The sequence below is a fragment of the Garra rufa genome, chromosome 18 (assembly GCF_049309525.1).
Source record: "Garra rufa chromosome 18, GarRuf1.0, whole genome shotgun sequence".
Classification (NCBI taxonomy): Eukaryota; Metazoa; Chordata; class Actinopteri; order Cypriniformes; family Cyprinidae; genus Garra; species Garra rufa.
In genome coordinates, this window is record NC_133378.1 from 16,666,962 (window position 1) to 16,679,736 (window position 12,775).

Below are 12,775 nucleotides of genomic sequence, written 5' to 3' on the forward strand. Positions count from 1 at the left end.
TTAGATGCTTAATACTTGCCCATTTAGAACAATTAGGATGGATTTGTCAACATTAGGAAAGCTTAGAAGAAGTTTGCATCAGAACTTTTCTGTACATGTAAATATTCAACGTGTTTTTGGGTTAATATGGCACATTGTACCATGTAAACGTTGTAAATGTGTATTTTTACATTTATTTATTTGCTTTCTTGTCTAGTGTGGAGGGGAATGTTCAAAACAGTGAGCCGGGCCCATCCTTGGACACCAGCATAGGATATGGCCATGGCCGTGGCCCTGTCACACACAGTTCTTCCTTGAGTCTGGACCAGTTTGAAAGCCCAGTGTACGGCCACAGCATCCAACCGGGCCCACAGCGTCCTCAGCGACCCAAACTACAGCACTCTCAATCTATCCTCCGCAAGCAGGCAGAGGAGGAGGCCATCAAACGCTCACGCTCCCTCTCTGAAAGCTACGAGCTCTCCACAGACCTTCAGGACAAGAAGGTAAAAAGTTCTGGCAAATTAGTATTGGACCAGAACTTTGAACTAACCTACACTCTTAAAGGTGCTTCGCGATGCCATAGAAGAACCTTTTTTGTCTAAATGGTTCCGTAAAGAATCTTTAACATCTGAAGAGATGAAAAAGGTTCTTTGTGGCGACAGAACGTTCTTCAGATTATAAAAAGGTAAGAAAGAGATGATTCTTTAAAGAACCTTTGACTGAATGGTTCTTTGTGGAACCAAAAATGGTTATTCTACGGCATCGCTGTGAAGAACCTCTTAAAGCATCTTTATTTTGAAGAGTGTTATCTGCTTATTTTTTAGTAATTTATTTGTTGTTTACGTGTTTTGTCACTATATTTGATCACCTATTTTATCATAATTAAGAATAAGTAGGACTCTAGAGGGAATTTATCCAAGCCTAAACCTAAAACATATTATTTAGGGCCAAAACAGTAAGTTTGCAATTTATATACTGTACAATATAAATAGATACTAGATAGATAATAGATATTTAAATAAATGACCCATCGTATCGCTAGATAAGACCCTTCTTCCTCAACTGGGATCATTCAAAGCCCTTTGAAGCTGCATTTAAACTGCATTTTTAAAGCTGCATTTAAACACTTTCTTACAAACACACCATGTTTAAAAAAACACTATGAAATTCTGAGTGTGCTACACACAGGTGAGTGGGCTGGTTTCACAGGGGTTTTGGCCACTTTTTCTAGCCTAGGAAAAGACCAGCTAAAACCAGCTACTTTCAGCTTAAACCAGCTAGGGATTTCAGACCCTAAATCTAGAGATCAGCTACTTCCAGCTTAAACCAGCTAGGGTTTTCAGACCCTAAAACCAGAGACCAGCTACTTCCAGTTTAAACCAGCTAGGGTTTCAGACCCTAAAACCAGAGACCAGCTAAAACCAGCTACTTCTAGCTTAAACCAGCTAGGGTTTTCAGACCCTAAAACCAGAGACCAGCTAAAACCAGCTACTTCTAGCTTAAACCAGCTAGGGTTTTAAGACCCTAAACCCAGCTTCTTCCAGCTCAAACCAGCTAGGGTTTTCAGACCCTAAAACCAGATACCAGCTAAAACCAGCTACTTCTAGCTTAAACCAGCTAGGGTTTTAAGACCCTAAACCCAGCTTCTTCCAGCTTAAACCAGCCCGGGTTTCAGACCCTAAAACCAGAGACCAGCTAAAACCAGCTACTTCCAGCTTAAACCAGCTAGGGGTTTCAGCAGCGTTATCAAAAATATTTATAGTTAATACAATGTCTAAAGTGAACTAATCAAAAAGTATAACCAAAAATTGTTTAACGTTAAACGTTATTGTTTATACAGTATGTGTTGTGTCCCCTAATTAACCTTAAGTGATTTGTTATGATACCGTCTTAATTTTATGTTTCTTGGTTTTCTCAGGTGGAAATGCTTGAGCGGAAATATGGAGGCCGTTTCATAACCCGCCATGCTGCACGCACCATCCAGACCGCTTTCCGCCAATACCAAATGAACAAGAACTTTGAGCGTCTCAGGAGCTCTATGTCAGAAAACCGCATGTCCCGCAGGATTCTGTTGTCCAACATGAGGATGCAGTTTTCCTTTGAAGGACCTGAGAAAGTCCACGCCCCTCTTTTGGAGGGAAGGCAAATGTCTCTCCTGGACGATCTCAGCCAAGTAGGAGGCATGGTGCAGCCTGGAGAGATGGTTCCTGTCATTTTGGAAGCCCCAGAACCTCAAAACGACTTAACAGATACGATCACAGAGCTAGAGGACACGTTCTCAAGGCAAGTGAAGTCGTTGGCAGAGTCGATCGACGATGCGCTGAACTGCCGTAGTCTCCACAAAGATGAGATTCAGCCTGAGCAAGCGGTTTGTCAAGAGGCCATGCATCAGGATAATGAGCTTCCTCAGGCTGATAAGCACCCCAAGCTGGATGAGATCTGTGACGTGACGCTCTTTATCGATGAAGAGGAGCTCTCTCCACTGGTTCAGCCTTCCTCCTCCATAGAGCAGCCAACTGGATCCGAGTCTGAGCAGCACATGCAGACTATCGGCTGGTCCGTGAATGCCAAGGATGACAAGCTGGACACTATCTACAGAAGCACTCCTTCTCTCGAAAGCCAGGGGCCGCCACTCTGTGCAGACTTACCCTTGTTGACCATCGAGCCTCCCAGCGACAGCTCAGCAGATGTAAGCGATCGCTCTGAACATGGTCCGGTCCAGCCGCTGAATATTCACGAACGGACTGCAGCGGGACCAAGAGCCACTCCCAAACAAGTCGCACATGGACTACCTCCTAGAGTTCCCTCACTGTCTCGAGATGAAGAGCCGCTGAGACACCGGCAGGTGGAGAGCCACCTGGCCACCAACGGCAACAGGCAGAGCAAGTCAGAGTCAGACTTTTCAGATGGAGACAATGACAGTATCAACAGCAATTCAAATTCCATTGACACCATAAACTCAGAATCATCATCTAGAGACGAGAGTCTGAGCGAACAGAGACTCAGCAAACAGACCTACCACAAAGACACTCGCAACAGCTGGGACTCTCCGGCGTTCAGCAGTGATCTCATGCGCAAGAGGCAATACCGCATCGGCCTCAACCTCTTCAATAAGTATGTATTTCAGTGATTACACATAATACACATTTTGGTAACACTTTATTGTACAGCATCCATGTTACATGTTATTTTAATAGTAAGTATATGTAACAATACATTATGCATAATTGCATGCAGGTAACCCTAAACCAAACCCTAACCATACTCAACCATACAAGTGAGTACATGTAATTAATTAATATCAGAGCTTAATTAGTTACGGAAAAAGCCGGATCTGAATCCAGCACTTTTTAGCAGATCCCCATAAAAAAAGTCAGAGTCACATCACCTTACTGCCTTATTGAGCTTGACAATGCCAATAATACTGATAAAGACTGTAAAAGAGATGTTTGTTTCATGTGGTCAAATGGCTTATGGTGGCAGTCCTTCAAATTTGACGTATAAAATAGCAGTTTTATATAACTGTGAAATGCCACAGCACACAACAAGGTTGAACTAAACTAATTCATGAAATCATGATATTTCAATGTCAATAAAAGCAAAATGAACTCCTTGTATTCCACACTGTAGTGAGTGTACATCATAAGAATCTAAATTATAGGTGTTTATTATATGAAATTTCAGTGTCCAATTTCAAAATGTTTTTCATAAAGAGTTCAAGCGATGCCATAGAAGAACCATTTTTGGTTCCACAAAGAACCATTCAGTCAAAGGTTCTTTAAAGAACCATCTCTTTCTTACCGTTTTACAATCTGAAGAACCTTCTTTCACCACAAAGAACGGTGAAAGAAGATGTTAAAGTTCTTTATGAAACCATTTAGACAAAAAAAGGTTCTTCTATGGCATCATGAAGCACCTTTTATTTTTAAGAGTGTAGTCTGACTATGACAAGTATGATTTTAAATTTTCAGAATAATTAGATGTTAACTTCAAGTGCTGATCTGCTTTCAGAAAGCCAGAGAAGGGAATACAGTACCTGACGGAGAGGGGCTTTATTCCTGACACGCCTGTAGGTGTGGCCCACTTCCTGCTGCAGAGGAAAGGTTTAAGTAGACAAATGATTGGTGAATTTCTCGGGAACAGACAGAAACAGTTCAACAGGGATGTTTTAGAGTAAGTATTTGCATTTTTCGTTTTTTTTTTTTTCCATTCATACATCTACATGATGTCAGTTTTCATAGTTCAGAATTGCCACTTTCCACATTAACCTAACATACAGTAGCTAGTTGATGTTGCTAAAATGAGCATTATTTTGTGTATTAGTTTTAATGCAATGTGTTTATGGACCTGAGGTTCAAAAAACATATTATTTTCCACATACTGTACATCATTGTTGCTCCTCGCCTTTCTGAAACGCTTTGATTTTTACCAAACTCATCGCAGCTATTCAACCCTGTAACTGTAGTGAAATTTGTAACCTAGCTACTTGCAACCTTTGCCTCTCAATTAGGCTACTAAGTTAGTTTTTTCCACTGATAATAAAAAAATGATTGTGTAAACTGGCAATTGTCTTATGCCACAGCCATGTGTTGACATGACGTTTGAGGGCATGTGTGTCTGTTGCAGCTGTGTGGTGGATGAGCTGGATTTCTCAGGTATGGAGCTGGATGAAGCTTTGCGGAAATTTCAGGCTCAAATCCGGGTTCAGGGGGAGGCACAGAAGGTGGAGCGCCTGATCGAGGCTTTCAGGTCTGTTATCACATGAAAGTACACATCTACAGATATACAGTCAAACCTAAATTTATTCAGACACCTTCAACATTTCTCACCTTATCACAGTTTATTCGCTATAGTTCAGAAAATGCTAATAAAATATGACAAGATCTTAGAGTTAAAGTGTGTCAGAACATCTTGATAATGTCAAATAACTTGGATAGAAAGGTATGTATGGATTACAATCAACCAAAAAATATTCAGACAACTGTTAGTATGACAATATTTACACAACTAGCAGTACTTTGTTGAGCAATTACCAAGCAATGCTTAATTTTATTAAGTTTGTGGTGTAAAAGTGTCGCATAACCATTAAAGAAAAACACTTAAGCAAAACATGTTCAGCTCAAAGTGTCTTTTTTATTTTTATTTTTACTGGTTGTCCACTGTATGAAGAATTTTTGGGTATAATATCTCTCAGTTTGCTTAATTTTGCTATCCTCACTTACACAAATGAACTATAGTGTTCTGCACCACTAGTAAAAATATCAAAAATTATATCTGGTGTCTGAATCAATTTTCGTTTGACTGTAAACTGAATAATCATTCATTCATTAGCACTACAGATTTTTTTCAGTTTAGATTTGTTTTGTTGTTTTGTTTTTGAAACCGTGATGAAGTATTGTAACTAGAGCTGCAAAATGATTAGTTGTGATTCATTGATTCAAAATAAAAGTTTTCATGTATATATTAGGGGAAATATGTTAGCTTTATATGTAAAATATTTATAATAATATAAGTGTTTACATACAAATACATACAAATCGTTTTTTAAAATATATACATAGACACGTGTGTATTTATATATAAAAATAACTATTTTTTGAATCATCTTAAAATAATTTGTTACCTGGCTGCCTTATAATTTTAAGTTGAGTCAACTTATAAAAGTTTAATCAACTTAAATAGTTAAGTTGTACTAAATGACAACTTAGATATTTTAATTAATTCAACATAAAATTTTAAGGCAGCAGGGTAACAAATTATTTTAAGATGATTCAAAAAATAGTTATTTTTATATATAAATACACACGTGTCTATGTATATATTTTAAAAAACGATTTGTATGTATTTGTATGTAAACACTTATATTATTATAAATATTTTACATATAAAGCTAAATTTAAGTTAATTTAAAATTTTTCAACAATTTGCACTTTTTTGTTGTTTTTTTTCACAGTGTAATAAATATACACAGTACACACACATATAAGCTGTGTTTCCATTACCCTTTAAATTGCACAAATTGAAATTGCAAATTGAAAATACGCCTAATGGAAATGCGCCAATTGCTCAAAAACTCCCATGTATCGCAAAAACGCTTTTTACGCTTGCATGAGGTGGTTTTTCAGGCAATTCAAAAAAGGAATATTTCGCAAAACAGCAATGGAAACGTTTTTTTTTTACTTATCGCAAGAGGAAAAAAATACGCTTCAGTCGCATGAACATTGGTTAATGGAAACGCCGTTATTTACAATACTTTTTAATTGATATTTATAAAATACAGTGCCAACGTTTTGTAATGCACTGCAAAAAAAAAAATTCTCTTGTTTAGAAATGACAAATACACACGGTACAAAAGATAATCAAGCGGCACTAATTCTAAAAAGATTATTTTTATTGCTTTATATTGAAATGTTTTTAACATGACTGATGTGTTACAATGATCTGTGTTTAGCCAACGCTACTGCATCTGTAACCATGATGTGGTCCGTCAGTTCAGAAACCCTGACACCATCTTCATCTTGGCTTTCGCCATTATCCTCCTCAACACAGACATGTACAGCCCCAATGTCAAGATGGAGCGCAAGATGAAACTTGAGGACTTCATCAAGAATCTACGAGGTTTTGATTGAAACACACTGTTGTTTTCATAGTAATAAATGAGCTGACATTCATATCTATAAATCACATCTGTCGAGGATGAATCCATGGCTACAGCTCAACTGAACACTTGATAGATAAGAAAACAAAACAAATACACATGTACTGTATATTGTATACCTCTGTATTCCAGCAGTAATGCCAGTTTTGTGTATGTGTTGAAAGGGGTTGATGATGGCGAGGACATCCCTCGGGAGATGCTGGTTGGGATTTACGAGCGGATCCAGAAGAAGGAGCTCAAAACCAATGAGGATCATGTGTCTCAGGTGCAGAAGGTGGAGAAACTCATTGTGGGCAAGAAGCAAGTAGGTTCATCATAATACTGTTCTATAAAAATGTACTAACATAATTTCAGTGATTGAAATTCTAAAACAGTATCTGTGTACAGTTGTAGTCAAAAGTTTACATACACCTTGCAGAATCAGCTAAATCCTAATTATTTTACCAAAATAAGAGGGAACATTCAAAATGCATGTTCAAAAGTTTACATACGCTTGTTTCTTAATACTGTGTTGTTATCTAAATGATCCACAGCTGTGTTTTTTGTTTAGTGATAGTTGTTCACGAGTCCCTTGTTTGTCCTGAACAGTTAAACTGCCTGCTGTTCTTCAGAAAAAAAATCTTCAGGTTCTTTGGTTTTTCAACATTTTTGTGTATTTGAACCCTTTCCAACAATGACTGTATGATTTTGAGATCAATCTTTTCACACTGAGGACAACTGAGGGACTCATATGTAACTATTACAGAAGGTTCAAATGCTCACTGAAGCTCCAGAAGGAAAAACGATGTATTAAGGGGGTGAAAACTTAATAAAAAAAGGGGGTGAAAACAGTCCCTCAGTTGTCCTCAGTGTGAAAAGATGGATCTCAAAATCATACAGTCATTGTTAGAGAGGGTTCAAATACACAAAAATGCTGGAAAACCAATGAACCTGAAGGATTTTTCTGAAGAACAGCAGGCAGTTTAACTGTTCAGGACAAACAAGGGACTCATGAACAACTATCACTAAACAAAAAACACAGCTGTGGATCATTCAGGTAACAACACAGTATTTAGAATCAAGTGTATGTAAACTTTTGAACAGGGTCATTTTTTTATTTTTTCTAAAATATTTTCTCTTGTGGACTATATGTAAACATATTTTATGTAAAATATATTATTCAGGTCAGTGCTACTGTAAATAAAAAATAAAATGCATTTTGTATGATCCTTTTTTTTGGTAAAAAAAAAAAACATTTTGCAGATTCTGCAAGGTGTATGTAAACTTTTGAGAGTCTATCAATTGTACTATAGGAGGTCTGATCATTTTTTAACAATTCAGATACAACAATTTTTATTTAGTAAATAGTATTGCATTAGTACACACATACATCTTGACTTTTCCTTTTGCATTGCAGATGGGATCACTTCACCATGGCCTTGGATGTGTAAGTATTTACATCTTTAAGATATATATATGTATCAGTCTGTGTGTGGCAAATCATTACTCTTTTCCACATTTCACTAATACAGTCACTTTCCTTTTATCATTTTCTTTCCAAATGTCATATTTGAGCCTATTAATCTCACATTGGTCCCACTTAACTACTATGTACTTACATTTAAATTAATCATTTGATGCAATGCACTTATTGTATACATACATGTTTTTACTTTGTACTTATATTCTAAAAACAAAAACCTGCATTTAATTACATCTATAATTAATTTCTGTAATTTATAATTACACTGTTGACCCATCCCTTACACCTTAACCCACCCTTAAACCCATACCACCAAACCTGTCCCTAAGTTTACCCATATCTCACCTCAATAGCAGCAGAAATGTTTGTGCAATACAATATGAACACAATATGTACATTGTGCTTATTTTTTGATGTAAGTACCTAGTAGTTAAAAGCCACCTAATATAACACGGGACCCTCACATTCGCCAAAAAAAGTAACTTCCAAAAGTTAAAAGCTGAGTGAAATGCTCAATATTCTTCAAAATAAAGGTTTAGGATGTGTTTTATAACTAGCTCTATATAAAAAACAATGGAAGAGAGAAAATATCATTGCTCAGTATTAAAGTAGGCATCAGTAGAAAGTCCATGCCCATAATAGAGAAATAAACACGTTTGTGTGTGTGTTGCAGGTGCTGTCTCAGGCCCATCGCAGGTTAGTGTGCTACTGCAGACTATTCGAGGTCCCAGATCCCAACAGACTGCAAAAACTCGGCCAGCACCAGCGGGAGATCTTCCTGTTTAATGACCTCCTGGTGGTGAGATATCGTAAACATACACATAAAAAATGCCAATTCCATGTTACAACATCTAGTAAGCTAAATACTTTAATTAATGGACAGATATCTACAAATGTGCTGATGCTGATCACTGTGATTTCTGTACTTTGTGACAGGTTACCAAGATCTTCCAGAAGAAGAAAAATTCAGTGACGTATAGTTTCAGGCAATCTTTCTCTCTGTACGGGATGCAAGTGATGCTCTTTGAAAACCAGTGTAAGAAATATAAACACGATCTTTCTGAATGGAAGGCTAGGAGTGCCACAAAAAAAAAACACATTTTTATTAATACAACAATTTATTAATACAACAATTGTAATGTAAATTTACAAATAAATATAGCTGCGGGCAGTGATTACCGGGGTCACATGTGCTCAGCAGGGTTTGTGAAGTTTTGAGTTTTCCTTTAGGCTTTATAGGATTCTGGGTAAATTTGGACAGGCCCCTTTCCTAAAGACCCCGTTATAGCTTCCCAAATGTTTTTTTTTTTTTTTTTTTTTTTTTTTTTGATAATTATTGGGCTAGAGAGTTTTTTGAGAATTGTACTGCAGAGTTTTACCCAGATTAAGAGAAAAACATAGGACTAGTTTGCAAAAGTAGGTGTTTTACATCAGTGGTTTTCAATCCTGGTCCTGGGGACCCACAGCTCTGCACATTTTGTATGTATCCCTTATCTGACACACTCAGTTAAGTACATGGGTCTCTCTCCTAACGAGCTGATGAACTGAATCAGGTGTGGTAAATAAGAGAGACACACAAAATGTGCAGACCAGTGGGTCCCCAGGACCAGGATTGAAAACCATTGTTTTACATATTCCCAAACATTTAACAAATGTTTTGATTAATAGCAGTGGTTTTAGAGGCAAAGTTGTCCGGAATGAGGAGCACTGAATACCGATTTTCAGGCTGATTGGACAAACGGTTGCGTAGTTATAGCCGTATTTACCTTTTTTTCTCTCTTATAGCGTCACTCAGTGGTCAAGCTCTGCAATTTTTTTTATTTGACCAAAGATTGAGCTCATACACATGTGTACCAATTTTGGTGAAGATATCTGATTCTATTCGTGATTTATAGCCATTTTAGTAAAAGTGGCCCCGGCTCTTTTGAATGTTTTGGCGGCCCTTTGCACCGGTTTTTGATAATTATTGACATTTACTGTCCAGAGAATATTTTTGCACTGGTTTGGTTCCGATTGGGTGAAAAAACCTAAGACTAGTTTGCAAAATTAGGTTTTTCAAAAAATGCAAAACACCTGGAAGTTTGGAGCGATTTCATACTTTTGTTCGCTGTATCGCCCCCGTCAGGCCGATTAGGGCGAGCCTTGGTCGTGTTGTAGGAGGTGTGAGTACTACCATCCTTCCAAGTTTCAAGTCTCTACGACTTACGGTTTGGTCTGCACGATCAGTTTTACTGTATGATCTGTGACCATGCTAACAATTACAATAGGGTACACGCTCGAAACCGCTTGAATAGACAATAAGTAGACATATTTGAATTACATTAAGTTGCGAGATGCTGTAAGTGATACAATTATGTAGTTTAATTAAGTGATTCATTGATATTTTTGTTTTTGATTAAAAAAATTATATGTTATTCCTTCATTTGATGGCACTCTTAGTCCAGTGTAATGCTGCATCTACCCTAAAGGCCAATTCACAATGCACTGACAGACGCTGACCAATGCGGACAATCACCAGATTACAGTACGTCACCTCTCAGACATTTCACGACCCGACAAGAGCCGATTCAGCATGTTCAGTCAGTGAAAGCGAGATCCGACAGATGCCAACATACACTGACAGGGGAAACACACTGTGTCTAGACAAAACCCGACGAAGTGTCTGTTGCCGTCTGTCAGCATTTGTCGGTGAGGTGTGAACTGGCCTTAATCCAAATAAATTACATTTTTTATTTTCCTTTTTATGAAGTAAAATGGTGTTTTCTTATTTTTCTTATCTTCTCAGTTTATCCAAATGGTATCAGGCTGACTTCAGCCATTCCTGGTGCAGACTTCAAAGTCCTGATCAATTTCAATGCTCCCAACATTCAGGACCGCAAGAAATTCACCAGTGACCTGCGAGAATCCATCGCAGAGGTTCAGGAAATGGAAAAGTACCGGATAGAGTGTAAACAGACCTTTATTCTTCCTCTCCCTCACCATTACCAAACCAGGTTTTATGAGCTTAATTAAATGTCGCTTTAGACATCTCTGAGCATCAGAGTACTAACAGATGCAAAGTTACAGTTGTTAGGATTAAAGAGAGGAGAAACACTCTTTTGAAATCTGTAATTTCACAACCATGGTCTCATTAACATACAACTGTCATCATTTACATATTAATGCATATTCAGCTTTGCAGGAATGCTGTTACTCATTTCACATGTGACAAGGTCATCCAATCATATTATAATGGTCATTTACATGTCTGATTTTAAGGGTCAGACTCAGAGGCTACACTCAGAATGCCAGAGTGGCCCGAATCAGATTTTTTTGGATGTAAAAATTTGGATGTTCCTATCTGGGTCTTGTTCACATACAATGTTCTTCTGGAAGTGTTATATGTTTGAAATGATTGTTGACTGTATGTGTGTGTTTGAATGTTGTAGCTGAGCTGGAGAAACAGAAAGGAGTGGTCAGACCCAGTATGTCTCAGAGCATGTCAGGTCTGAAGAAAGAGACTGGAAGCGGCACCATGGGCCGCACAAGTCTGGATGACACGTACGCCATGGGGGAGGGGCTAAAGCGAAGTGCACTCAGTAGCTCCTTGCGTGACCTTTCTGAAGCAGGTGAGCTCAGTCTATCTGATGAACTGATGAGCAGATTCTGTTTTACCAGAAAGTAAATTATGTTTTCATGTTTGTTTGTTTGTTTGATTCCCCATGTAGAATGTTATTCCTGAAGTTTCTTAAACCTAATATTTCCGCATATAAATATACTACAAATTATTTTTTCACTGGTAACATTAGATGACTGCAGATTTACAGGGTTTACAGTTTGTTTTCACAGGACGACGAAAAAAATTGTAACAACACTGTTAATCTGTGGAGTGAATAGGTCCACAGTTTATATTCTGAATCATTTTGCACAAGTAATATTTGATCTTTGCAGTGTTCGAATGGTTTTAGACCCTTTAAGGTCCACAGAAGCATTAGAGCAATGGCCATACACACTCCTGCTCAGCTGTGTTATTAAAGAATACTCTGGGTTCAATTCAGTTGAACAGCATATGCTTTTATAAAAGCTTGTTTTGTTCTGTTAGAAACATTATTTAAGCCGTAAAGTTGTTTATATCACTTTTTTACAGTCATTTTAGGGTTTATAGGGTATATAGCGGGGTGGCGAACGTCCTGGAGAGACACAGCCCTGCAGAGTTTTGCTTCAACCCTAATCAAACACACCTGAACAACATAATCAAGGTCTAAAGGGTTACTAAAAAGATACTGGCAGGTAAGTTTTAATTAGGGTTGGGGCTGAATCTGCAGGCCTGCGACTCTCCAGGAGTTCGCCACCCCGGTATATAGGTTTTAAATGTTGTAAACTTGACTAATAAGCAAGTGGTTAAGTGATTTAAAGCCAAAATCATATTGTTTTCAAAAATATATTGTTTTCTTCTTGAATTCTCAAGAATTCTAATATTGTAACATCTTTGAAATGACCTAATTCATTTCCTTGTGTGTACAATGAACTTTAAGCTCAGGATGTGCTGTTTCAGAATGTTGGAGAATAGAGGTTGCACTCCTTAGCTGAGGTTTAGCTGAGGTTTGAAACTGCAGAGTTGGATTTGTTTGCCTTCAGCAAAGCATCTCAAAGTGTCTTCTCCATTGCTCTAGCACTCTGTATGCTTTCCTACTAAT

The 12,775-nt window shown here is 37.6% G+C and overlaps 1 protein-coding gene across 1 annotated transcript; it reads left to right on the forward strand.

The window, feature by feature from the left end:
- The first annotated feature begins 202 nt into the window (after positions 1 to 202).
- Positions 203 to 11,763, forward strand: LOC141290530 (IQ motif and SEC7 domain-containing protein 1-like). Its single transcript, XM_073822655.1, has 11 exons — positions 203 to 482; positions 1,898 to 3,093; positions 3,991 to 4,152; positions 4,606 to 4,728; positions 6,431 to 6,597; positions 6,802 to 6,941; positions 8,034 to 8,063; positions 8,773 to 8,898; positions 9,036 to 9,135; positions 10,885 to 11,046; positions 11,528 to 11,763. The coding sequence occupies exons 2-11, from the start codon at positions 1,904 to 1,906 to the stop codon at positions 11,761 to 11,763; spliced, it is 2,436 nt and encodes an 811-aa protein (XP_073678756.1). The 5' UTR covers positions 203 to 482; positions 1,898 to 1,903.
- The last annotated feature ends 1,012 nt before the right edge of the window (positions 11,764 to 12,775 follow it).